The sequence below is a fragment of a genome, unplaced genomic scaffold, assembly GCF_019419815.1.
Source record: "Pyrus x bretschneideri cultivar Hongxiangsu unplaced genomic scaffold, Pyrus_bretschneideri_v1 Contig32, whole genome shotgun sequence".
NCBI lineage: Eukaryota > Viridiplantae > Streptophyta > Magnoliopsida > Rosales > Rosaceae > Pyrus > Pyrus x bretschneideri.
The window spans coordinates 1,381,256-1,408,837 of record NW_025999635.1 but is presented as its reverse complement, the minus strand read 5'-3'; the positions used below and the strand labels follow the sequence as shown (position 1 = coordinate 1,408,837).

Below are 27,582 nucleotides of genomic sequence, written 5' to 3'. Positions count from 1 at the left end.
ATTCTCATTTGATTCATCTGATTTGATCGACTTTTATGTTTGCAAAAAACAAAATGATATAGTGAACCAAAAGACGTACATCGTCAGAAAAAGAAAGCAGCCCCCAAAAGTTAAAGATTCTAAAATTGTTTTGGTGACCTCCACAAGTTTTGTGCTCTTTCTCTGTAAATTAAGCAAGACAAGACAGCGAGCTGATCTTTACATGTTCATCACTATTAGCATTGAGCTCGATAGTGCTGTCGAAGAGTAAATCCTTCGTCCGAAATTAAATACCACTAAACTAATATAGTTAGTTGACAAAATAAACTCCATATTTAAAACATTGGATGTTATATCATACCAGGCTGATATTATTATGGTTATAGATCCACCAATCAGCAGATGCCAGGTCCTGTTATGGGCAAAGTTTGTAGCATAGCAAGCACTGAAAAATCATGAGAAGTAGACATATATACAATTGTCAAGATCGATAGAGAATCAATTGGTTTATTATTAATTAATCAATTATCGACCTAAGCTTAACCAACTACTAGCCAAGTATGGGTAAAGTACTGAGATATTTCAACACGTTCCCTCACGTGATTGTGTCACACGTGAAAGATCAACTTCTAACAACATCAATATTGTCCTAACTTGTTAATTACCACATGCACAATCTATTAGATGTAGAGTTTTATCACAAAAGCCTCGATGTTAGTTGTAGTAAGATTAGAATATTTAAACTCTTATTTTCTCATAAATATGATTAATGTGGGATATTTCAACAGTAACTTTTTACGGTACTCTTCAACAACGATCAAATTCACAAGGCAAACCAAACCCTCATTCATATATATGATCTCATGGAAGAAATTGAGAAATTTTCCTTTTAGGGCTGCCAAAGCCAAGCCAATGAAGATCGATTATTGCCATCTTCATCACTGATCTGTATTAAAAAGTTGCTACTATGCCTTGTGGCTTTGTCAGTTTGGAAGAGATTTGACTAGGTTGGGACCCACTGATCACGTGGAAGGGCTGCCTAAATGCCACTGGGGAACAAACAACTACAGAAAAGGAGGGTTAGAAGACAAAGAAATGGTCATTTACAAATCTCCTCTAATCGCCTCTCCACCAATTATAATCTATCTCCCAAGTGGGACTCCTCCATTCGCCAACCCACTACTGCTTTGTAGTACGGCATCCTTTGCTCTCTTTTTTTAACCCAGTTTTTTTTCATTCGATCTCTATATATCTCTCTCTCCCAATCATATGACTCTCAGCTCCCTGCGATATCTAGCCTGCTAGCTAAGCTTTGTATATATATATCTTATAAGCAAGTCCCAATCATATTATACTCTCTCTCTCTCTCTCTCTCTCTCTCTCTCTTGTTTGTGTGGTTAAGTTCCAGAACAGTTCGACCTACTTAAGATCATAGAAATAGAGATCATGGGAGATTCTTCATCAGCATCATACATACACATGGTAACTTATTCCACTTCGAGTATGCATACATATACGTGTATATATAACAGCTATATGTCCATATTCATGTTTCAGTTTTTCGTTATTGGTTATGATATATATGGGATGACGGTTGCGCCCTAATTTGAAATATTATAGGTGCAGCACCTGATAGAGAAGTGTTTGATCTACCACTTGACCAAAGAGGAGTGCATGGAAGCTCTTTCTAAACATGCAAACATCAAACCTGTTATCACCTCTACTGGTTATAACTCTCTCTCTCTCTCTCTCTCTCTCTCTCTCTCTCTCTGTGCAACGTAGTCATACTATCATAATATGCATGCAAGTAAACGAACATCAAACCCACGCACCACAGAAGTTCTTGAGGCTGTGAGTAACCAAGAGATCATGTTTGTAGGCTGATTATCACCCGTGAGTATTGTTCTAAAATTGACGAACACAAAAGTTAGTGATTCTTCTAATAAAACTGTAACTGGCCCGGTAAAGAATCTGCCCAATTTTGGCTTAAATTAAACGAATTATATGGGCAGCCCCAAAATAAGATTAAGCAGTCGGATGCTTGTAACTCTAGTGTTTAAGAGTGTTCATAAGTTAATAACATAATATATTAGAGATTCTGAGTCGAAATTACCACTCTTTGTATCTTTTGTTCAAAAATAAAATTGAGCCAAAGTCGATCAACTACGTTACGTACCATCTTCAACAATCTCCCAAACTGTTAATGTGCATATATGTAAATAACTGCAGTGATTATATATATGAACTTAACCTAGTTGGTAAAATTTTTGACTTAAATTCTTAGTTAAAATACTGATAATAAAGTAATGGTGATCATATGTGTTGATATATGAATGATTGTGGTGAGTGCAGTATGGAATGAACTGGAGAAAGTGAACAAGGAGTTCTTCGAGGCATATGAAGAGTCTCAGAATAAAGGAGATCGAATGTCAGAGGAAGAGATAAGCCAATTGATACAAAAGATGATCTTGGATTCCAAAGATTCCGACGACTAGTTATTTACACACACATGCCAACTATCTATCGATCGAAAGGGATCTCACTTTGGCTTCTGCTTTCTGGTTGGTAGCTTCAGATATATGCAGCCAAACTACAATAGGCAATAAGATCGAATGATTATCGTCTTATTATCCGGCCCCATGCGCAAATATATATGTATGTATTATTCTGTATGAAAATAAATAATACAGAAGAGTACGGATTTATTTTATAACGTTTCGTTTTTAATTTTAATTTTTCTTACTAAATATAGTGAGAAAGTATATTGAAGAATACATGAATTAAGATTGAGGAGCAAGTGCGGTTGGAGGAAGAGGGGAAAATACACTTGGAATATCATACAAATTAAAAACCCAAAACTCAAAAACCTATTCACTTGATTTGTGGTTTTCATGTAACAGTTCATGGGAGTTTCTTTCGGCATCTTTCTCATCACTCTTTTTGTCCATATTCACTCCTCATTTCTACCTTGTATTTTGTTATTCTAACGAAAATTAATAAGTAAAACATATCAAAACGAGTTCGTAAAGATGCCAAGTAATGCAATTTACTATTAGTAGTTGTAAACACAAATCCATCATCCATGCACGTAGGTTTAGGTCGAACTTATTATATAAACATGTAATTAGATAATAATTTGCAATAATAATAATGTTGAAGAGAAAGTAGCACCGTACGTAGCTGCTTTTCGGAAATTTGTCGTATGGTGGGGCTGGTGGGCGCAAACACACCATGCTAGAAACTTCACGTGTCGACAGATGTCATTTGAGTTGTCATTGCGCTTCGTCTTGTAGCAGTAGTAGTGTTTAAATAGAGCAGATTCTTTTCTTTCCTCTCTTCCTCTCTTATTTCTTTTCGTCTTTCTTCAAAAAATAAAAATAAAAAATCAACGCAAGACATTGATGTGTTATAATCACAACTACTTAAATAAAAAGAAATTGTAGGAGATAAAAATTTGAAAGAAATAGAATCTCACTCTGCTTAAATACATATTCATATGATGGCATGCAAAGCATTTGCATTATACTAATGTTTTTTTGAAAGATTGTAGTGATGTTATTTGTTTATAGAGTATACAATGAATGAAGCAAACAATGTGGGGACTCCAACTATGTTGCGGGGTCGTCGTAATCACACTTTTCTTTAATTCCCTTGTTTTGTGATCATTTGTTTGTTTCTTTGTTTTTTACCAGCTTGTTTTTTGTGAAAAAATCTCGAGTGCCCATGTGGTTTTGCAAGATATATTTTTTTTACAAGAAGCGTAAGTTTGATATTTTATTAGAGTAATGTGATACTAACTATATATTTATGTAACCTTTCTAATAAATGTAGGGCCCGCCAACATATATGGAACATATTTACATTAGAAGGATGATACAAATATGTGATAAGAGTAACATTTTTATTTTATTAATCAATCTAAACAAATATAAAGGTGCCAATTTGGGACAATGCTCTACTGATCAAGAAAATGATCTAGACTGAATTTGCTCAAATAGACAATTATGGTAAATCCCTAAACGGTTATTACATATATGAAAACTACAATGTCTCCAATATTAATCTGTTACAAAACGATAGACGCAACAAATATGTATTGACAACTACAACAGCCCATCACTGAATAGTGAAGACATATAAAACTATCGTAGAGAAGTGAGACCACATAAAGTCGTTGGTAGACGAGACCACAAAAGTTATTGCTCTAGATGAAGACCACACCACATAAATTATACCTCAAGACGAAGACCACACCACATCTAGTCGTCAATGTATGTAGTGTAACCACAATACAACATAACTGCCATACACCGAGAAGGGACCCACCAGTCATCTCATCAAGCCACAGCTACCTACTACCTACAACCTCAACCCTCAACCAAATTTGAAGCTCGACATAGCAGAGCCACTATATCTGACACGCGTAAAGCGGTGGGATAAACGGAGCTGCTCACCCAAGGCGGTGCAAGCATCATATCCCCAAGCCTAGGGCGGCGCAGCCGTCACTTTCGATCACTGAGGCGGTCAGCCCAATGGTCAGTGCACACAAGGCGGTGGGGCTGCCTCTGAACGCCTAAGATGGTTGAGGAGTCAAAAACTTGTCGCCCAAGGCGAAACAAATGGCAGATCCCGATGCCTAGGGCGACACAGCCTTCAAGGGCGATCAACCATCCAATCTGAAAGCATAAGGCAATGCAGCCACAAAAACAGGTCGGTGAGGTTGCTGCATGCAGATTCAAGCGAACGAAGGTGGATCCGACCCACTAAAGCATAAGGATCATTGATTAGTGCAAAAAATGGACTGGTTGTAATAAAAGAAGTTAAAACTTTCAATTTTTTTTTTCTTTCTTTCTTTGAAATTGAAGGTGGAAGATGAATTAGTCGTGATTATATCTCTAACGCTTATATATCAAGAGTAGATAAGCATCGTATGACTATCATTGTTGTTTCTAATTAACATATTATGTGTTTACTAACATAAAACAAAAAAAGTAAGTGAACATTGTGTTGAGATTAAATATGTGATACCTGAACAATCAAGTACGTTATGGATAGGAACGATATCTCATTGTTTATTTCACACATTAACCATGAGATATCGTTCCTATTCATAACATCTTCCATTACTAAGGAAGAAATCCTATAATTTTTGTGAGGATTGGAAAGAATAATGTAGTTGCATAATCAAATTCATTCCCATCCCACACAAGGACACTTGTAAAAGACAGAGAAAAAGAAAACAAAGGGGCTCAATCTCAATTCCAGTAAAAGGGTCGAAAGAGAACGTAGCTCAATAGAAAGGTGCGTTTTCTAAGTGTGCTCAATGGTTGGAAGTCATATGGCCCAAAAAAATCATTGATTGGTTCGGCTGCTATTAGTCGGTATGGCCCAGAAAAATCATTGATTGGTTCGGCTGCTATTAGTCGGTGGCATTGTTAGCATTGTTTTGGGCCACATGTAAGTTGAGTTGCCTCGATAGGTGCGTTTTGTAAGTATGCTCGATGGTGGGAACTCATATGGCTCCGAAAAATCACTGATTGGTTCGGCTGCTATTAGTCGGTTAGCACTGTTTTGGGTCCTGGGTTTTATTTTTATTTTGTTTGGTGTGTGTGAGGTCGTACTCACGAATCTCTTTAAGAGCGAGTTATCTCAATTGGGCAATTGAATTCCCCAAAATCTCAACATTCCTCTCCATCCCAGCCTAATCAGTCGGGCCATTGGTAGGCTCAAAACCGCCGGACAAAGGAGTCGGGCAGGAACAGCGTGACTCTGCACCCGAGGCCATGTGACGTTAGCTTGGTGTCATCTACGTTATAAGTTTTTTTGCATCAAGTGCATGCGCTTCACACATGCTTGAGGCGAGCGGTCCAACAAAATGCAAGTGGCAATGCCCACGCAGTAGGCACTCAGGCCATCTGCGATTTTGGGTCGTTGGATTTCCCAAATCCGATGGTCCATATCAATCTGAAGTTTTTAAACAATTCAAAACAAAAAAAAAGGAAATATCTGAAACAAACTTTCTAACCATGTGGCACAACCTGGACTCTTGGATTACCAAAAAAATGTCATCTAACGTCCATATTAGTAAAAAAAAATGTTTAAGAAGTTATAAAAATAAAAATGTAAAAAATTAAAAATTAAATTAGAAGATTATGAACCGTGGTGTGACCGGATCGGAATTGTAATTTCGGATAATGATACGTGGTGTGACGTGACTAGTTAGAAGTTCTATTCAAAATTACAAATTTTACTATTTTTTTTTTAAATATAGTTTTTTTAATTCTCATTGCACCGCCAATTCATTTACGACGTGAAAATGCACTCAGACAATTACTATTTTTAAGGCAATAATTATCTTTGCCCAATTGACAGGGCAATTATTGTCTTAGTGGGGTAGACTTGCCCAGGGAATGATGAATTTAACATATCCCAATCTTGTCTAGGGTCGTCAAGATCAAAAGTTCACTAGGGTTGGCTCAATGGTTGATTAACATTTTGGAATGAGGCATATTTCTTAGTCATTTCATGTAAACAAAGGCTGTATAGAATTGCCGGTTTGTTTTAGGATGATGGAAAATTTTGTTTTCAAAGTTGGTAATAACCCACCCATTATTGAGAGATCTTAAATACGAATCTCATCGATGCGAAGTCGAAAACCATTTTATTATTCTACTACTTAGTGTAAATATATCGTTATATAAAATATAAAAAAAAACCGTTAGTAAAAACCGAAGAAAAGTTTCAAATGAGAAGCATGAGGGTAACCGTTGAATGTTGAGGTTCAGCTGTTGCATTTAAAAAAGTGAAGCATTTACCACAAGAATTGCTGTATTTCACTGCTGAAGATTGCAGGGGAAATGGCCATAATCACAAAGGGATCGTTTGAAAATGAGTACGGAAATGGCCATAATCACTTCTAGAGAAGCACATGTGCTTCTACACCGAGAGTCGTGCAGAAGGAAAAAACGAGAATGTGAAAAACACTACCGAAATTAAAAGGTTGAAAACACAGAAGAACACTTACATAAACAAGTAATAGCAAACAGCGGAGCTAATACAAAATAATAGACGATTTAGATCAACACATTTATTAGACACGGGAAATAACCCAAGTTTAGCTTCCACAGCTGACATGCATATGTCTTCAAACCTATTACACAACTAAACTTGAACAAATGAGCACATAATCTAGGATTATTTCATGGATTCACCTTCGGCTCCCATCCTGCAATCATATATTTCTCGTCAGCAGGAGCGGTCTTCACGAAAGATTCCCTTGAGAAAAGCAGCTGCAAAAGCATAAGAAAAATCGGCTCCCATCACTGTTTAGACTTCGGATTTGTGAGCACTTGAAAGATTACCAAAAATGTTAATGTATCGGGCTTTACACATTGGAACAAAAGAAAAACGTTCTGATCGCGTACCAACAAATGCTGGTCACAGGCAATCCCTTACGAGGAATGTAGGCTCTAGTTCTTACACATTAAGGCATTGCATTGAAAATTATTCTATGCATCAGAGTGCACAACCACAACACATGCAATTGACCAACTTTCCCAAACTTGCAGACTAGTTTTCACACACAAACATGGGACGAGGGAGAGCGGGCTACACATACACACACACACACACACACACACACACACACACACACACACACACACACACACAGGTGGTGTTTGAAGGGAGAGAAGAATAGCAATCACCTAATCGCATGGTGGCTGAATTCAACAGCATAGCTTTTAGACAAATTGATTAACCAACAAACCTAACTACGCAGGAACCACATCTTATTTATTGCAGTAATCTAAATCACTAGTCTACAGCATTTCATGGAAATCAAATTCTGCATCATGAATCACAACAGATAACGAGCAGAAGTAAAGGGAGATTTAGAACTTAAACACACTATAACACTTACTAGAACAAAAATGGTCTCCTATTTATAAAACATATACACTGAAAAATTGATTACCGGAAGATATAAAATATACAGCTCCAAGTATGCAACATCATGCATGAAAAATTTCATACCTCGGTGTACTTATGGTAATGGGCCAAATCTGCTGGAACCGTCCACTTCTTGAAATGGCCGAGAGCCACCTTGAGATGGTACAGTTTCGGTGCCAAGCTTAGATCCGCAGCAGTGACCTTCTCCCCAGCAATGTACGGACCCTGGTTTCATTCGCAACACATTACAATTTACAACATGTTCCACCAAATACAAAGACCACAACTTTTTAGAAGAAAAGGTAAAGTGTTTCTTCATCACGACGTAAACTGACATACATGTGCCTTAAGATGCTCATCTAATGCCTTCAGTTCCGTGAGCAAAGCCTGTTCTGATCCATCACTGGGATCCTTGCTCTTCAGAAATGTCACAAATGATCCCAATATCTTTGATCCCCTGCAAATTCACAACAAAAAGATCCCGAAATATTAAGCAATAAAGATATCCTCAAAAATTCAAGTTTAGCAAACCATGATCACAATACAACGGGCCATATTAATACAAATTATTTGCGTGACAACCCTTACGAAAAGGAGAGAAATTTAAATATGAATTCCCTATAACGTTAAGTACTCAGATGTTTACCAGGCCAACAAATATTAACCAAATCAAAATAAGAGAAACGGATCAAGGAGCCTACAGTTACAAAAATATGAACAACAAATAAAGGCCCGACTGCTTCTGGAAGCACTTCCAAGCGATTCTCAGGCTGTATTTGGATTTTTAATAAAACTATGAACTTGGTTATACTAAAAGCACTTCTAGCAAAAACGCTTATAATCATAAGTGCTTCCAACAGCAGTTTCCCAAAACTAACAAGAGAGAGAGAGAGAGAGAGATCATACACAGAAGCAAATTCAGGAGGGGTTTTGAGAGAAGGCTCAGGGTATTTTTCCTCAATGATCCCAACAATCACATCGGAATCAGGCACCCATTTGTCATCAAACTTCACCACAGGCACCTTCCCCTCTGGATTCACTTCCGTAAACCTACAAATCACCAACAAAAACACATTAAATCCATTAAAACAAAAAAATCCAACATTTCCATCTCTGCCTGCACGTTTTTTCTGGCTCAAAAATCCAAAACACAAAGAAATACCATTTGGGTTTGTCGCTGAGATTGATGAGGTGCAGCTTGTAGGGTACTTTCTTCTCCTCCAAGGTTAGAGTAACCCTTTGGCAGAAAGGGCCTGTCAGAAACGAAAGACGGACGATTTTACCAAATTAGTAAAATTTGATCAAAATCTAGGAAGGAAATCGAGGGAAAATAGAGAGAAATGTGAACGTACAGTCGCCGAGGAGATCAGGGGCGCCCTCAGCAGCCTTGGCAGCGACCTCGAGAACCATTAGAGAGCCCAGGGGGTAGAGAGTGTGGAAGATGAAACTGAAAGGTAACGGGGCAGAACGGTTCGTTATGGAGCGAGAGTTGATGAGCTTTGAGTGTGTGCGCGTTTGTGTGTGTGTGTGTATATATATATTAAGGCATATGTCAGTACTGACACAAGCTTAATACACTTTGCATATAAAAGGCTTATTAATTAATTTTTCTCTAAAATTGTCTTCAATCATATTTTAATTCTAGAAATTTATTTACTCACATTTTGTTTCTTAAAATTATCTTTTCGTCTCATTTAATGTCAATTCACTCTCGTAAATGTTATGTCACGAAGTATAAGATTTATTTTTTCAATATCAAAAATAAAATGTTCATACAATCCTTTAATTTAACATCTATTTAATAGAATAAACGGAAGTAAAATGAATTGAGACTAAAACAATAGTTTCAAAAAATGAAGTAAAACAGAACTAATTTTAAAAAAATAAAATAAGACTAAATTATAATTTCATTATGCAAACCAATTAATAATAAGCTCATAAAAATTGGTAGATCATTTGTCCGAAATAAAAGTAATTAAAAAGACCAGAAATTTCTAGATCAACAAATATTAACATCATTTAACTCGAATGAATAAATAAATATATATATATATATATTTTTTTTTTTAACTGAAAAACAAGACCAGTAATGAAACAAATACAACATCATTTAACAAGGGAAATAAAGATAACACCTTCTCGAAAAGAAATGGTTTCTGAATTTCCTCAAAGAAGACACAATTTTATTTGTTTAATAAAGTAGAAATAGTTTTCATTATTTTAATAGCATGTTTGTGTTAATTACATCATTTACAATGCACATAACCAATTTTCAGAGACATGTACATCGGCAAAAACTGCGTTTATAAAGAGAATCAGTCAATTAATCTTTTTTTTTTTTTTTTTTGTGTGTGTTCAAAGACAAATTAAGTTACAAGAAAATTAGAGAGAATTGAAACGTAACAAATTCAAAAGCCTCTGACTTTGAATTGGTATGTGATCTGTGGTTAATTGATTGATCATTCAGAGGAAATTGTAGCAATGATCGATCATATTTAATTAAATTAGAGTAATGATCCCTTAATTAAAAACCTACGATTATTGGTTCCTTAAAACGTGCATTTATGGTTCTTTTCATCAACTCTATCAGAATTTGTCTAAATGAGTCACGTGTCACGCACATGAGGCTCAATCAAGTGGCAAATATGGAAATCAAATGAGAAAATTTTAGCAATAGTCCCTCAACTTTAACTCAAACAAAGCAATGATCCCTCAACTTTAACCAATTATAGTAATGGTCCCTCAACTTTAACCAATTATAACAAGGGTCCTTCCATCATGATTTATTTTGATATAAGTTATAACGGAGTTGATAAAAATAATCATAGCTGTACATTTTAATAAGTTAGGAGACCAATAATCAATAATTTTTAATTAAAGAACCAGAACTTCAATTTAATTAAAATTAAACGACCATTATTCCTGTTTTCTCGACCATTAATTAATAAAATGAATTTAATTCTCCAACTACCGTTTATATCTTGGCAAGGACATTTGATTTATCCATTTAGGTCGTTTGCGTGTCAAGCATTCAACCACAAATTGTGAATCTTCAAATTTCCATTTCTTTACATTCTAATAACACTTTTCTAATCTTTTTCTGTGTTACAAATCACTATGAACATGGTACGAATGTTGACTATATACATAATACCACGTGGCCCTTATTTCAACCGCCATTTACATAGTTACCCGAGCATCCTCTTAGGATTTACTTGGTAGGGATTATAGGAATCCCTGCATCCTCGTTAATCGTACATTGTACGATTAATTTTTATCAGATATTATTTGTGTTTAATTTTAAATAAAAAAATCAAATAATTTATAACCGCACGATACACAGTAAATAACTAAGATGTGAAAATGAGATCCAATTCCGTTGGCAATGGCAACGGCGACTCTGACGGTGGCTGACTTAAGGGGACGTGTGTAGGATGATTGTAATTGAAATGAAGTGTTTAAATAATCTTAGTAAAACTCTAGATGCGAAGAAGGAAAAAAAAAAAAAAAACTGAAAATAGGTCTAATGGATATCCATTAACTCAATAAATTCATTTATTTTGTCATTTCTAACTGCATGTTGACCTAGTCTTAAGTATATTGCTTTATGTGAGAATATATAACATTATTGTTGAGAGCAAAGCCATTGGATTCATTTACTTGTCAACATATTCAATAGAATTGGTTCCTTTTTAATTTTCATATTTCTAATCTCTACCTATATCCCATTTTCTGCCACATGTTTGATATTCCTTTCCGTGTCATAACAAGATGAAAAGGCATATATAATGGAAGGAAAAAGGTGACTTGGTTTTCATGGTTTTCTCTGCTTTTTCTAAAGCATTATATGAGAGATGATGTGATTGTTTGGTTTTATGGTTTTCTTTACTTTATCTACTTAGTATTACGGTTTAGTGATATTTTTCTTCACTTGTAAGTGAAAGTTCTTATGTTCAATTCTCACCAAAAACGAATTTGAATCACATTATTATGGCTCGCCCATTGTGAGTTTAGCCCAACCTCCCTCATCCTCAACTTCTTAATATAGATAATATCGCTTGTTCAACAAAAAAAAAAAAATAAGTGTTTGAATCACCACTCACCTGACAATTACTTCATGCAAGTGAGTGCAATTGAATTGGGATCTAAAATTTCTAGTTTTGAGCTGATCAAAAGGAGTTATATTGGCAAGTAAAAGAAGCATTTTTACTACTAGGGCAAATGTATTTTGATGTGAAAATAAAAATTGGTTGAATTGAACGTTGACTTTTTGTTGACACTTGAGAATTTACATATCATGGATCAAGGGTGAAGCTAAAATGTTAGTTTATCGGGGACACAATTAAGTAGAGGCGGATGTAAGACTCTATACTTGTTGCATACTAATAATAGCACGTGTAATGCCAAAATTCTTTTGGGTGAGACATTTGGTAGTACAAGATATAGAGTCCTAGTAAAAAATATATCTTGATTTGAAACGTATATCCACCCTTAAATATTATCTGTATGAACTAAGCACGAGTTTAACCTTAAGGTTCTAAAAGACGCTAGGTGCTAGTCGGGTGGCGGGTTAAGGCCTAGCGCCTAGACGGACTAGACGAATTTAAGTAAATTTATTATATTTTCGTGTAAATAAGTATCTGTTTATAGTTAAAATATATATAAACTACAAAATAGAATGACGTATATAAATATTATGAAGTATTGAAACATAATGAAAATATGGGGACAAACATATAATGTGTGTTCATTTAAGTATTCAACAAGTCTCTTACAATTTATTGAAAAAAATAATATGCAAAATGAAATTTATATATTTTTTGTCTATGTGAGTTGCAACCTAGACAGGTCTGGGCGGGTGCGTAGGTAGTCTAGGCGGGCCTCTCAACAGGTCTAAGCGCATTTTCTTAATTTTCAAACACCTAGACATTAATCGGAGCAGTGGCCAACCGCCTAGTGCGCCTAGGCGGCGCTAGGCAGGGATTTTTAGAACAATGTTTTATTATCAGGCTGATCTAAAATTGTACGTTATGAGACTATTTCACGTAGTTGGCCTAATTTAGTATTGTATTATATGTAATGTAGTTGACCTGAAATTGGTCAAACCCATGCAAACCAGGTCAAGCCTGTGTGTAATGTTGAAGTACATGCAACCAATACGTTGTGATAATACCAAATTTATCACGTATTGTCATGTGAGCAAACTAAAACATATTGTAATAATTAATGCGTGATAAGCATGAAATGCCACCATAATAGCATTCCGTCTACACGTATCTCTCGTTGTTTTGATCAAGAGTGAACTTGCTGACAGTCTCATAGGCGCAAAAGATTATGTGGACTAAAATCTTGTTCCACAAGCCACAGGCCCAAATCCTTGACAAATAAACCCAACCCACTATTTCTCAACCTCCAAAAACCCAGGAGCACCAGACCGAACCACCCCCGCCGCCGCCACCGCCGTCCCCATCTAAAAGTCAAAATTTGAACCATTATCTCCCATGCAATCATATGAATCGGACATACCAAATACACACGCCAACATTCCTCTATTTCCACTCCTAATTTCTTCACAGAACCACCTCCCACAAATCCCCCTCCATGCCTGGACTAATAAAAAATTGGAAAGCTCCAATCAAATCCCCATTAAAAAACCATATCTTTGTGGCGGGAGTTACGCAAGCAAGACAATTAAATCATTTGGGTATATTACGACAAAACAAATAGAATAAGACGACCCCAACCCAAACGATTTTGTATTGTCTCTCTGTTATTTATTTATTTTATTTTTTTAATTTTTCCTTCTTCCGCCTTCCCAATCATTTTTTTTATCATTCGATCCAATTTTTTCTTCAGAACCCAGAAATTAAATTCAAAACCCATTTCCAAGATTTGAATTTTCAGCCATTTCCCGTGCCCAAATAAGCAAAAATTATTGGATTATTGACTTTAATTTTTCAAAATATTTTGTTGACCAGATTTGTGGGTGTACCGCTGAGTCATTTTCTTGGATTGATTTATATAAAACCCAGATTGTGACTGATGAAATTATTACGTTATTAAATTCTAGTCCAAAAATGAAGGGAGAGTTTTTATAAAGATTGTTGGTTTTGGTGAAGGAATTTAATTATGGTGGCCTGACCAATGGTAGAAAGGTAACCCTTTGAGCTTTCCATTAATTCACAAATTTTGATTTTCTGGGTTTTCTTTGTTCTTTAATTTATAGAGCGATTCATAATTTTATTGGGTTTTGATTCTTGCATGCTTGTGCTTTTGTTAATGATGGTTGTTCTTCTTAATGGGATTTCATAGTGGTGGAATAAATGATGTTGTTGTTATTTTGTTTGAGCGATATTTTAATCCAATTTAAATTAGCGAGAGGGAGATTCGAACTTGAGTACAGAATGACGGAGCACGTTGCTATAACCAACTTGGCCACGTCTGATATTGCAAAGATTTTGTTTCAGTGAAGTTGATGTGGTTGTTGTAGTAGTTAGGATGATCATATCATATGATGGCAGTGTGGTTCTTTGAGGTTTAAAGGTCTGAAATTGTCTTTTTTCTTTTGTAATTATGATGTTGTGTTCAATTTACTTAGATTCTTATTGTTTCTTTTGTTGTTGTTCATTGATTGCTTAACAAAAGTTGTGGTAATAATTTGGTTTCTACAAACTTTTAGTATTCTGTATCTCTACTGGGTTTCTTGGAACAGTAAAAATTTATGATCATTCGGATTCTCGAATGGGTTCACTGAATCCTTTTCTTTTTGTTGTTCTTCGGATTTTCGCGTTGTATACTTTTCGCTTGTTCACCAAGCATCCTCCGATTTTGTGCAGTTCCGTTCCTGCATTTTCTAGAAAGTGAAGTGTTCACGGTGCCTGTATAGATTATATCGGAATACTTGGCAGAAATGGAAGCTACAGGTACACCAAGTGTTATGGAAAAACTGATGGGTCTTAATGACTCGCCGCCTCAGGCGCCTGTCCAAAAACAAAGAAGAGTGCTGTCTGAGAATTACCTGCGCAGAGTTGCTTCCATTGGTGCCCGAGAGTCTCGTCATTCATTCAGGTTGAGAGTACCGGAAATGATGGATTGTGAGGGTGATCATGTCGCGGAATGTCTCCCGGGGGGCAGTTCTTTGATCAGTGAGCATCGGCATAATCTGCAAGTTTCCCCTTCGACATGCACTTCTGGCAGTGGAAATGTTGATACATGCAGCAAATCCGGGAGGAGATACGAGCTGCCAAATGCCACTTTACTTGAGACGTTTGAGAATGGAATTGTCACAGAATCCCTTGGAGAAGTTGGACTCTTAAATTCAGATGATTTTTCAAGATCTCAATTGGGGGCGAACAAAGAAGGATGCATTCCAAGTAGTAGAATTGTTGTTTTGAAACAGAAGCAAGGAAAGGCCGAGATTTCTGAGAGATGTTTCCCTTCTTTGAGTTCCCTTGATGATTCTCATTCCAGTGATCGAAAGTGCATGGAGTATTCTAGTCCTGGTAGTGGGAAACTACATGTTGAAGTAAAAGAAAGGAAGAACTTGACATTTGACATGGAACCAGTAAGCTTAAGGTCTACAGTTTTGATTGAAATATTGGGGAAGCTAACTGAAAATACAAGTTGCAACAAAACCAACATTGATGCAACGGTATCACGGTTAGGATCCAGAGGTGGCAACTCAGTTGCAATGAAAACTGAATCGATGAGGCTGTCTTCCTCAAGATACCAGTCATTTTCTTATTCAGATGAGTCATTTGTATACCGGGAAGCCAAAAAGCAACTCTCAGAACGACGGAAGATGATTAATAAGCTGGAAGAAGCAGGAATGGCTCGTAAAGGCGCTACCCTCTGGAATTCGCTTGCCATGTCTGCCCACGAAACAGGCTCAAGAACATTGGATGACAGTCTCGTTAGGCATCTTCAACCAAAAAGAAAGCTCGTTAGGGATGACGTTAAAGACCTAGACCTCAGTAAGTTTAGAACACAGCAAGATAAATATGCAGCTCTTTGCAATGAGTGGAGTTTCAAGCCAAAAGGGTCAATTAATTTGGGGCAGCACAAGTCAAGGGAGTACAAATTCAACCAGAATGATGGTTTCGGACCTATAAAGTTGAGATCCAACCGTAAGAAACTCCACTATTATCCAAGCTTAGAATTCAAAGGTGTTCACACTGTGGAAAAAACTTCCGGAAATTTCAAGAAGCAGCAATCTGGACGCAGAGCCGGCATTTTTGTCTACAAAAATGACAATTCTTCCAGTCATGGCACAGATGCTTCAGTTCAACAGGTTTGTTGTTTCTTTCTTTAGAAGACAGGTAGTCTTTTTATACATGGTTTGATTTTTTTTTTAATTTTTTATCAGTTTACTGTGAAAATCCGTATTAATTGTTGCTTGGTTATTCATGTCATCACTAGATTTACTACGGCCCTACGCCACTTTTTTAAACTATTGTGAAACTGCAGGAAACATCCACTGAAGACAAAAAAGAAAGTCCATTTCTTTTGCACTGCTCCACCACAGAGTCAGATTGTATGGCGAGCTTGGAGGAGGCTGATAAGCCTAGTCCAGTTTCAGTTCTGGAACCAATATTTAGTGGAGAGCGGTCGCCTACACCAGAATTCCCGCGAAGGATGAATGTTGACATCACAGGTGTGTTTAGTCTGTTGACTAGAAGTTTGATTTCTAAGATATTAACCCTTTTTATTTGTTCACGCTTTTGACTATTTATTTTTCGATTTATTCATGCTAAATTTGTATATGCTACTTGCATTTCTGAAATCAGACTACTCTGACACATACTCCGAAGGATCTGGAATGATTGTTTCAAGTGACGACGATGATGATACTATTCAAGGATCTGCAAGCAGTTACAGAGAAAATGAAGATTCAATGAGATTGTTCAGGGTTGAAGAAAGTAGAGACTATTCCTACCTTGTTGATGTGTTATCGGAGATAGGTTTTTATGGTAGGAACTCAACGATGGACTTAGGCACCTGGTGCCCTCCGGAATGGCCAGTAAGCCTTGCTGTCTTTGAGACCCTGGAGAAGAAGTTTGGTGATCAGGCATCATGGAAAAGGTCGGACAGGAGGCTTTTGTTTGACCGTATAAATGCAGGGTTGATGGAGATTTTCGAGCCTTGTATGGGTGTTCCCACGTGGACAAAGCCCATGTCTAGAAGGATTAGATCCACGCCAAGTGAGGAGATGATAGAGGAAGATCTATGGGTGTTGCTTGTTAGCCAAGAGAAGGAAAAAGGTAAGGACTCCATTGAAAAGGCGCTAGGAAGGGAGATTGAGTTAGATTTAGGTGATGATATTGATGGTATTGGTAGAGAAATTGAGAGATTTTTGTTCGATAAGCTCATAGCGGAGTTTGTTACCATGGAGAGTTTATAAGACACTAGTGATTATTGTCTTGGTAGAGTAATTTTGTGAACAAGTTAGACAGAGGTACTTTTTCGTAGATATGGCCACAGTTTTGATCAAGTGATAGGGTTTGCAAAGGATATATGTATAGACTCGATTTTTATACAAGATAAATGAAATTCAGATGTGTTGGAATTGGATGTTTCCTCCCCAGTTCAGTACTTGCAATTGTTTCTAGATGGATGGCTAAACGAAAACCAGGAAGGAAGCGTAAGGAAGCTCTGTATATAATTATAAACGGCTTCATGAAAGTTCGAGGACTGCTTGTACATCCTCGTTTAAGAATCAACGTCAGAAGCCGTATTCCCTGAAATATTGAACGATAATCCGAACCTTTTGAAAGCTAGGATCTTTAGTTAGGTGACCTAAACCTCTCTGTCCATATCCAAACCATTCCTCTTTTGGAGTCAAACTTTACTCTAGGAGCCTAACCAACACACTAATTAGGAAAGATTAGCACTAACTCCATTTGACCAACTCCTTTCAGAAGCTCAATCTATACATACACTATTATACATCCACACGAACGAAAACATCCCTTCGATCCTTGAATTGAAACCCGAAAGGGAAACAATTTCGACTCCCGTATTTTATTTTCCTCTCAAATTAACATGGAAGCTCACAAAATTTTCTCCATCTCTGTCAAGGCCGCTGCGTACCTCCTATTTCTTACTCTCACCATTTTCTCTGCCGCTTCAGCACGAAATCTCGAGGAGCAGCCACAAGTTCTGGTAGTTCCCTCAGTGGCGCCCGATACGTTTGATACGCCCACAAATGCTGCACCAGTAGCTACACCTTCAGCAGCAACTAGTATTGCAACAATTGCAAATGCTGCTGAACACCCTACCTTAATCTTCTTTATGCACGACATCCTCGGAGGATCGAACCCCACTGCCCGAGCCATGACAGGGATAGTCAACAACCCTGCAGTCAACGGCCAAGTACCGTTCGCCAAGCCCAATGGGGCAGTCCTACCATTTAACAACGGAGTACCCCAGAACAACAACAACAACGGTCTCATAAACAACAATAACATCCCATTTCTCGCAGGGCTTAGTGGAACAACACCAAACGTGGGACAGAACAACAACGGAAATGGCGGCGGGTTTGGAAACTTTCCGATAAATGGTGGGCAGCTCCTGCCAGGCCCTTCCGCACTCCAAAATCTCATGTTCGGAACAATGAGCGTGTTTGATGATGAGTTGACTGAAGGGCATGAGCTTGGCTCTGGCTTGGTTGGCAAAGCACAAGGTTTCTATATAGTGAGCTCTGAGGATGGTACCAGTCAGACTATGGCTTTTACTGCTATGTTCCAAAGTGGGAGTTACACCGACAGTCTTAGCTTCTTTGGGGTTCACCAGACATCTGTGTCAGAGTCTCACTTGGCCGTGATGGGAGGCACCGGAAAGTATGTCAATGCCAAAGGTTTCGCATTGGTTAAGACCTTTCCAGCTTCCAACCAGCAAACTGATGGGGCGGAGACGCTGTTGCAGTTCACTGTTTATATCACTTTACTAATTATATGTGATTGAGAGCATTTGTGTTTCAAGTTTGTTTGTAAGGTCTGCAGAAAGAGCGATAAAGTTTGCTGATGCGGGCTTTCTGAAGAGAGATTTTCTTGTATTGTATTGCTTGTTATTTTAGAGAAATGAAATGATTACATTTTGTTTTCTGTAACATTGTTCAAATTGAAACATCTGAACCTAACACAGGACTGCAAGTTTGGATCCGAACTTCTTTCCTAACGGAAAAAATCAGTTCATGTCCGTATGAGCGATAAGGGCGTATAATATGAGTAATTTTTCTAGAATAGCTAGTTAAAGCAACCAGCGCATGTCCTACAAAACGTTACAACAATGAAAATGGAGGACTAAGATTAGCGCGGTCTATAATCTCCGATTATGTGTAACCTCTGTAGGTTTTGCCTGGCTACGCCAGCTGGTCTGTAACTCATCGCCGATTAATTCCTCCCGTCAAGATTTAAATCTTGGTTGAGTGTTATTATTTTCTGTGAACAACTCTGCTCTCCATTTATCATCTTGTCGAAAATTGCAGAACCATATTGTGGACTTGTAAGTCGTCATCCATTAAACTGCAAGCCTTTCTAAACCAGAGATATTGGTAAGGAACAAATGTTACATACTGATAAGCTTTTATGATTCAACTAATGCAAGATAATTTGACAAGGCAATGATTTTTTTTTCCGCGTTTCAGAAAAAGGGTAATCTACGAGTTATCCAATCAATTATTATATATCTGTCAAAAACATGAGACACCTACAAGTTGAAGGAATAGACTTAGGAATATATCACGACATGAACTTGAATGAATGAATTGTGAGAAATTTAATGGTGTCTATTGATGTAAAACTAATAGGTTTGAACACAGAACGCAACAGAAAAAAGTTGTGATATTGATACTTGGCTCTGCTTATGACATTTTTAATGGTTGGTTTTTCTTCTTTGATTAAACAAGAAACGAGTCTGCCCGCGGGGTAGTTAAGTTGGCTAGAGTGGATGTGCTCTCCCATAGTTTAGATTAAATTAAAGTAGAAAACTACTCGAATAAAAGAGCAAAAACAGGTTTGATCGGACTTTTTAATGACAAAGATTTCATTTTTCATTCAATTAAAGATACACATAGAAAGTACATCAAATGCACATTGAAAAACACACGACCACCTTCTATTCAGAAAGGTAAACGCTGATCTGCATAATAGTATCCACCCCATCAGTCGTGTGCTGGTCCTCCTGGTGCAGGCTTTCAATGGCGGCGTACCCATTCGCATTCTCGTACTTCCCAGTCCCACCGATCACAGCAATGTGGGACACCAGCGACGCTGTACGGTGGACCCCAAAGAGGCTAATGGTGTCCTCCACATCATGTTCACCTGCGTGCAGTAACACAGTAAATGCCATGGTGTGGCTGTTCCCGTCCAGCGAGCTAGCCAAGTAGAAACCCTGTGCCTTGCCGAGCACGGCAGAGGCCAACTCGTGTCCTTCGGTCAGGTCGTCATCGATCACGGTCACAGATCCGAACATGAGCTTCTGGAGGGTAGCCCCGTTAGGGAGCTGGCCGGCAGTGACGAAGGGCTGGTTGCTGCCATCGTTGACAACGTTGTTGTTGCCGCTGTTCTGGATGACCGTGCTGGACTGGGAGTTGGTGAGGCCGCTGAGGCCAGCGATGTTAGGGATGTTGTTCTTGTTGTTATCGAGGAAGCCGTTGATGTTGTTGTTGGTTAGGGGGGTCCCACCGCTGACGGGAAAGATATTGTTGTTGGGTTTGGAGAATGCAGCGTTGAGGACTGTGGTGGCTACGAGGCCGGTCACCACTCTGACTGATGGGTGGGATCCTCCCAGAATGTCGTGCATGAAAAAGGACAAGTGTGGGGTTTCCGCGCCGGGTTTTGCCACGATGGCACTAGCGGCCGCGGCAGTTGGGTTAGGGCCGGTTGGTGTTGTGGCGACGGGACCTGCCACGGGTGTGGCGACTGGAATGGCGGGTGTTGCTACGGGGGCCACATCAGCAATAGGTGTTGGAACTATGGCAGGTTCGTCGTGTGTCTCTGGTACTGGTGATTTAGCTTGTGGGACCGTTGTGACAAGAGGGACTACTGGAGGCACCACCTCAGCTTTTGGCGGGGTATCATCAGTCTCCGGGATTGGTGAGTCAGCGACGTCGACAGTGTCATCGGCGGTTGGGGTGGTAGGGGCGACGGCAGGGATCTGGCCACTTGGCAGAGGGTTCGTGGTGGGAACAGTTGTCGGAAGCGGATTGGACTCATCGGGTTGCACCTCATCAAGGATCCTGGCTGGGCTGGCAAATCCAAGGGTGATGGCTAGAAGCAAGATGTAGAGTGTGGCCTTGAGTGGTTTGGGGGACTTGGCCATTTTTAGGTTGTGAGCTTGTGAAGAAATGAAGGGTTTTGTATTGAATCTTTGTCTCTTGAGAGAATGTATTGGATTTGAGTGTGTGCTGTGTTTGAGAAATTCAATGATTTGTGTTGTTATTTATAGGTTGTAATGGAGTTGTATGAAGTGATGGAGTTGGTGCACCCTTGTTTCTTATCGGAGTTGGTGCCTTTTTTTAGTAGTTTAAGATGGTGCTGGTATGAGCATATTGGGTGCTGCCAACTACAGCCCGGAGTTTTGGCTTGACCTTTAGGAGATTTACCCTGAGGTAATTTTGAGCAAGTGACCCACATTATACACAAATGCTAAATAACTACATTAACCGGTTAACCTATAATTTTATGTCAAATTGTATATCTGCTATGAAGAGAATCTGCCCTACAACCGGAGATATATCTCTTTTGTGATGGATGAGTGGTAAATAAATAAAAATATTGATGACTCGGACATACTTGATCCTTGTCTATTTCAATTACTTAGGGTCAAATGGCTCAGCATTTTTCCCTGTTTGAAGAGGAGAAATTAAAATGAAATCTCATTGAAGTGGTAAAAGCTTGACGATCCTTTGAGCGACCAGGACTGCATCAAGTTCATTAGGGTACAACAGTTGGTCAAGTTCTGTAAAGTGGAGTTATATATATTAGTCCTCAGGTTGATCATACTTGGACAGAAAACTGCAGAAATCCATCGGACCATCGGTAGCATGTCTTCGTGTGACCTGAAAACACACAATTTTTACGGCATAACAAGGTTTCGAGCTACTAGCTGAGGTAAATATTGAGCCTAAGAAGCTTGCTTTCTTCTTCCCATATAGCATTAGACCCTGCATTATTTACTGCCTTAACAGTTGCATAGCCATTTGCACCATCATACATCCCAATACCACCAATCACAGCAACATGAGACCCGTCATGCTGGTGCACATCCATCCAGACCTTGAAAAATCTCAATCCATTCTTAAAACTCGCTATCTCATAGTCATCATGTAACTGCTCCTATCTTCAGAGCTTGCAACAAAAATCCCTCGTGCTTTTCCAATGATTTGTGGACCATAATACCCTGAGCTTTCAAATATATATGTCCTAATCAATCAGGGTTACAATCCTAAGTTCCAGTTCTTGGAGTTTAGCCCTAGCAGGAAAAAACAGTCCACAATATGCTAACCAATGAAACTACAAGGACAAAAATGAAACAACAAAAACTACGTTGATGAAAGTGAAAATATCAATAAATAAGGGACTATTGGTGCAATTAAGCTTTTTTTTTTTTTATAAACAAAACCCTAAACGGGCCTAAACCTCGTGAGGTCCCAACACTCCCCACTTCACTGTCCTCCCAAAACCCTAGCTTTTTCCGGCATCCACAAATCCATGCCATGTATCTCTACAGCCTTACACTCCAGCGCGCCACCGGCATAGTTTGCGCCATCAACGGCAATTTCTCCGGCGGAAAGGCCCAGGAGATCGTCGTCGCCCGCGGCAAAGTTCTCGACCTTCTCCGTCCCGACGAAAATGGTAAGATCCAGACTCTCCTCTCTGTTGAAATTTTCGGCGCAATTAGGTCGTTAGCTCAGTTTAGGCTCACTGGCTCTCAGAAGGACTATATTGTTGTCGGGTCCGATTCGGGTCGGATTGTGATTCTAGAGTATAATAAGGAGAAGAATGTGTTTGATAAGATTCACCAGGAGACTTTCGGGAAATCGGGTTGTCGAAGGATAGTTCCGGGCCAGTATTTGGCCATTGACCCCAAGGGGAGGGCTGTTATGGTTGGGGCATGTGAGAAGCAGAAGCTTGTTTACGTTTTGAATAGGGATACTTCTGCTAGGTTGACGATTTCGTCTCCGTTGGAGGCTCACAAGTCGCATACGATTGTGTATTCAATTTGTGGGGTTGATTGTGGGTTTGATAATCCCATGTTTGCTGCCATTGAGTTGGATTATGCGGAAGCTGATCAGGACTCTACTGGGCAGGCGGCTAATGAGGCGCAGAAGCATTTGACTTTCTATGAGCTCGATCTTGGGCTCAATCACGTATCGAGGAAGTGGTCAGATCAGGTTGATAATGGTGCAAATATGCTGGTCACAGTTCCTGGAGGTGGGGATGGGCCAAGCGGTGTATTGGTCTGTGCGGAAAATTTTGTGATTTATAAGAACCAGGATAAACCGGATCTCAGGGCTGTGATTCCTAGGCGTGCAGATTTGCCTGCAGAGCGTGGGGTTCTTATAGTTTCAGCAGCTATGCACAAGCAGAAATCAATGTTCTTTTTTCTTTTGCAGACAGAGTATGGAGATATATTTAAGGTTACTCTGGATCATGATAATGACAAGGTCTCAGAATTAAAGATAAAGTATTTTGATACAATTCCAGTTACAACTTCAATGTGTGTGTTAAAGTCTGGGTTTTTGTTTGCTGCGTCAGAGTTTGGGAATCACTCTTTGTACCAGTTCCAGGCAATAGGGGAAGAACCTGACGTGGAGTCTTCATCAGCCACATTGATGGAAACGGAAGAAGGTTTCCAGCCCTTGTTTTTCCAGCCCAGAAAACTGAAAAACCTTGTTAGGATTGATCAAGTTGAGAGCTTAATGCCGATAATGGATATGAAGGTCAATAATCTCTTTGAGGAAGAAACACCTCAAATATTTACACTTTGTGGGCGGGGTCCTCGTTCATCCCTCAGGATACTAAGACCTGGTTTAGCTATCAGTGAGATGGCCGTGTCAGAGCTTCCTGGTGTACCGAGTGCGGTCTGGACAGTGAAGAAGAATGTGTCCGATGAATTTGATGCATACATTGTGGTGTCATTTGCAAATGCTACTCTTGTGCTTTCAATTGGTGAGACAGTTGAGGAAGTTAGTGAAAGTGGGTTTCTTGACACTACCCCATCACTTGCAGTTTCTTTGATAGGTGATGATTCTCTCATGCAAGTGCACCCAAATGGAATTAGACATATTAGGGAAGATGGACGTATTAATGAATGGAGAACTCCTGGAAAGAGGACGATTGTAAAGGTTGGCTCTAATAGACTTCAGGTAGTTATTGCACTGAGTGGAGGAGAACTCATATATTTTGAGGTTGATTTGACGGGTCAGTTAATGGAGGTGGAGAAACATGAAATGTCTGGAGATGTAGCTTGTCTAGACATTGCTCCTGTACCTGAAGGGAGACAGAGATCTCGTTTCCTTGCAGTTGGTTCATATGACAACACGATTCGTATTTTGTCATTGGATCCTGATGACTGTATGCAAATTCTTAGTGTGCAAAGTCTTTCTGGAGTTCCAGAATCTCTTCTCTTTCTTGAGGTTCAGGCGTCAATTGGTGGGGAGGATGGTGCTGATCATCCTGCTAGCCTTTTCCTAAACGCTGGTTTACGCTCTGGGATTTTGTTCAGAACAGTGGTGGATATGGTCACAGGTCAGCTCTCTGATTCCCGTTCTCGATTCTTGGGACTAAGAGCGCCAAAGCTATTTTCTATTAGTGTGAGAGGCAAGCATGCTATGCTTTGCTTGTCAAGTCGGCCCTGGCTTGGTTATATCCATCAAGGACATTTTCTCTTAACACCCCTATCGTATGAGACCCTTGAATATGCTGCCTCATTTTCATCCGATCAATGTTCGGAAGGTGTAGTTTCTGTTGCTGGAAATGCTTTGAGGGTTTTTACTATTGAAAGATTGGGAGAAACATTTAATGAAACTGTGATTCCACTGAGGTACACCCCTAGAAAGTTTATCATTCAGCTCAAACGAAAGCTTTTGGTAATTATTGAAAGTGATCAAGGAGCATTCACAGCAGAAGAGCGTGAAGCTGCCAAAAAAGAGTGTTTTGAGGCTGCGGGTTTAGGTGAAAATGGAAACGGTAATGTAGAGCAGATGGAAAATGGCGGAGATGAGGAGGATCCCTTATCTGATGAGCACTATGGGTATCCTAAGGCAGAGTCTGACAAATGGGTGTCTTGCATTAGAGTTCTTGACCCCAAGACAGCAACTACAACATGTCTTCTGGAGCTTCAGGATAATGAAGCTGCATTCAGTATCTGTACAGTGAATTTCCATGACAAGGAGTATGGTACACTTTTAGCTGTTGGCACAGCGAAGGGACTGCAGTTTTGGCCAAAAAAGAGTGTAACAGCAGGCTATATACATATATATAGGTTCCTAGATGATGGAAAGTCCCTTGAACTTTTGCACAAGACACAAGTGGATGGTGTTCCTCTTGCCTTGTGCCAGTTTCAAGGAAGGTTACTAGCTGGGATCGGACCAGTGCTCAGACTCTATGATTTGGGGAAGAAAAGATTGCTCAGGAAGTGTGAGAATAAGCTGTTTCCCAACACAATTGTGTCAATCCAAACTTATCGCGATCGGATTTATGTAGGTGACATTCAAGAGGTATGTTTTCTTTCTCTGTGGGTGTATCTGGTTCATCTATTTTTTTGTGCCTCCTGTTGTGCAGTACCTTCCCCCGTTACATTTTCGTTAAACATGGGTAACTGATATCCTGGTGTTCGTTTAAAAAACCAAGTTATTTGACCTTGGATTATATAAGCTAAATAAGTAGGTACATGCTTGGATTTTTATTTTTTATTTTTTGGTTAAAAATTCTTGGGGAATGGTCAAATAGCTGAAATTTAGACTAAAATTTCTCTTCGTACAAATTGCAATGACATATCATATATTGTTTCCTGATGTATACTGGGTTCGGAGTTACTGTTATATGTAATGAATCATGTTCGGTTGCGTAGTCTTTGTTCGTGGTAATATTCCAATATCAGCTTTCTGCATACTGGATGTGAGGTGCATTTTTGTGTGGTGGATTTCTTTGAAGTACATATTCTTGTTCTTCTTGCTTGCCGTTCTTTGTTCACTATAAGGGACTAACTATATTTCCTATGGTGTTAATTCTTTGGCAGTCATTCCACTACTGCAAGTATAGGCGGGATGAGAATCAATTGTATATCTTTGCTGATGATTGTGTTCCAAGATGGCTTACAGCATCCTTCCATATAGATTTTGACACCATGGCAGGTGCAGACAAGTTTGGGAATGTTTATTTTGTGCGGTTACCACAGGATGTTTCAGATGAGATAGAAGAAGATCCAACGGGTGGGAGGATAAAATGGGAGCAGGGAAAGTTGAATGGCGCTCCCAACAAAGTAGAGGAGATAGTGCAGTATCATGTTGGTGATGTTGTCAGCTGCTTGCAGAAGGCATCTCTAATTCCAGGTGGTGGGGAGTGCATCATCTATGGAACAGTGATGGGTAGCTTGGGTTCCTTACTTGCGTTCACCTCACGTGATGACGTTGACTTCTTTTCTCACTTGGAGATGTATATGAGGCAGGAGCACCCACCCTTTTGTGGTAGAGATCACATGGCTTATAGATCAGCGTATTTCCCGGTCAAGGTAATTCAGCTGTAAAATATAGGTTTATTTTTTCTTTCGATATTGTTGTTATTTACCATTTTAATTTGATCATGTTAGAAAGCTTAATTAATAATTTCTGTAATTAATTTTTCAGGATGTGATTGATGGAGATCTGTGTGAGCAGTTCCCAACATTGCCCATGGATCTGCAGAGAAAAATTGCAGATGAGTTGGATAGAACTCCTGGAGAGATACTGAAGAAGCTTGAGGAAATTCGAAACAAGATCATTTAAGAAAGAACAAGATCAAAAGTTCGTTCATGTTTTTACCGCACCATTTGGTTTTAGCATGCATTCATCGCATAACATCGCTGTGTTGGTCAAAAGGGTGAAGTGGATGAGTGCTCAATACAACTGAGAATTTTGTTCATCTGTAGTTCGTCGCAGTGTCAATTTGCTGGGATCGACGATGACTGTCGTTACACTAACAGGACAAGCATGCTGGTGGTTGTCTTTTCCTGATGTTGCCGGAATGAGTGAACTTTTCTGTTTCGATAAAATTGAGACGCAGATGGTTGAGACTAAATTGAAGCGTATCGGAAGCAGCAGCATGCATCTTTGCACCTTATAGACTGCATTAACTGTTGTTGTAATTAGTAATAATAGAGATTAATGTTTTCCCCTTTTGTGGTTCCTCCTCAGTTGAACAATGTTAGCAAGGTTGATGTATTTTCTCTGTAACCCTCTCTGAAATCTTGCACTGTATTATGTATGGTTGTTTTTATGGCTACAGAACCTCCATATGTTTATGGTATTTGAATTCATTGAGTCTATTTGCATAGTCGAGAATTCAAATCCAAGTATCTCAGTTAGAGAGGTGATAAATCAACTTATTAATTGAGTTGTTAATGGATAACTATTAAGATTCATTCAGTTTGATTCACCATAATAATGTGTAC

The 27,582-nt window shown here is 38.9% G+C and overlaps 6 protein-coding genes across 6 annotated transcripts; 4 read left to right on the top strand and 2 right to left on the bottom strand.

Annotated features, from left to right (window-relative positions):
- Positions 1 to 1,150: 1,150 nt before the first annotated feature.
- Positions 1,151 to 2,692, top strand: LOC125480129. The gene is made up of 3 exons (XM_048590460.1): positions 1,151 to 1,461; positions 1,600 to 1,705; positions 2,332 to 2,692. The coding sequence occupies exons 1-3, from the start codon at positions 1,426 to 1,428 to the stop codon at positions 2,472 to 2,474; spliced, it is 285 nt and encodes a 94-aa protein (XP_048446417.1). The 5' UTR covers positions 1,151 to 1,425; the 3' UTR covers positions 2,475 to 2,692.
- Positions 2,693 to 7,031: 4,339 nt separating this feature from the next.
- On the bottom strand, positions 7,032 to 9,448 carry LOC103936763 (glutathione S-transferase DHAR2). The gene is made up of 6 exons (XM_009346632.3): positions 9,282 to 9,448; positions 9,092 to 9,182; positions 8,836 to 8,979; positions 8,269 to 8,386; positions 8,014 to 8,154; positions 7,032 to 7,268 (listed from the first exon to the last, which is right to left on the bottom strand). Exons 1-6 carry the CDS (start codon positions 9,337 to 9,339, stop codon positions 7,179 to 7,181), a joined length of 642 nt encoding a protein of 213 aa, XP_009344907.1. The 5' UTR covers positions 9,340 to 9,448; the 3' UTR covers positions 7,032 to 7,178.
- A 4,044-nt stretch (positions 9,449 to 13,492) lies between these two features.
- LOC103936771 lies at positions 13,493 to 17,505 on the top strand. The gene is made up of 4 exons (XM_009346638.2): positions 13,493 to 14,084; positions 14,766 to 16,219; positions 16,396 to 16,582; positions 16,716 to 17,505. The coding sequence occupies exons 2-4, from the start codon at positions 14,840 to 14,842 to the stop codon at positions 17,327 to 17,329; spliced, it is 2,181 nt and encodes a 726-aa protein (XP_009344913.2). The 5' UTR covers positions 13,493 to 14,084; positions 14,766 to 14,839; the 3' UTR covers positions 17,330 to 17,505.
- Positions 17,506 to 17,610: 105 nt separating this feature from the next.
- LOC103936769 (dirigent protein 10-like) lies at positions 17,611 to 18,960 on the top strand. The gene has a single exon (XM_009346637.2). It carries the CDS (start codon positions 17,971 to 17,973, stop codon positions 18,889 to 18,891), a length of 921 nt encoding a protein of 306 aa, XP_009344912.1. The 5' UTR covers positions 17,611 to 17,970; the 3' UTR covers positions 18,892 to 18,960.
- A 1,083-nt stretch (positions 18,961 to 20,043) lies between these two features.
- LOC103936768 (dirigent protein 24-like) lies at positions 20,044 to 21,403 on the bottom strand. Its single transcript, XM_048590443.1, has one exon. The coding sequence runs from the start codon at positions 21,247 to 21,249 to the stop codon at positions 20,044 to 20,046; it is 1,206 nt and encodes a 401-aa protein (XP_048446400.1). The 5' UTR covers positions 21,250 to 21,403.
- A 1,167-nt stretch (positions 21,404 to 22,570) lies between these two features.
- Positions 22,571 to 27,456, top strand: LOC103936762 (spliceosome-associated protein 130 A). The gene is made up of 3 exons (XM_009346630.3): positions 22,571 to 25,651; positions 26,173 to 26,664; positions 26,780 to 27,456. Exons 1-3 carry the CDS (start codon positions 22,646 to 22,648, stop codon positions 26,915 to 26,917), a joined length of 3,636 nt encoding a protein of 1,211 aa, XP_009344905.1. The 5' UTR covers positions 22,571 to 22,645; the 3' UTR covers positions 26,918 to 27,456.
- Positions 27,457 to 27,582: the final 126 nt, after the last annotated feature.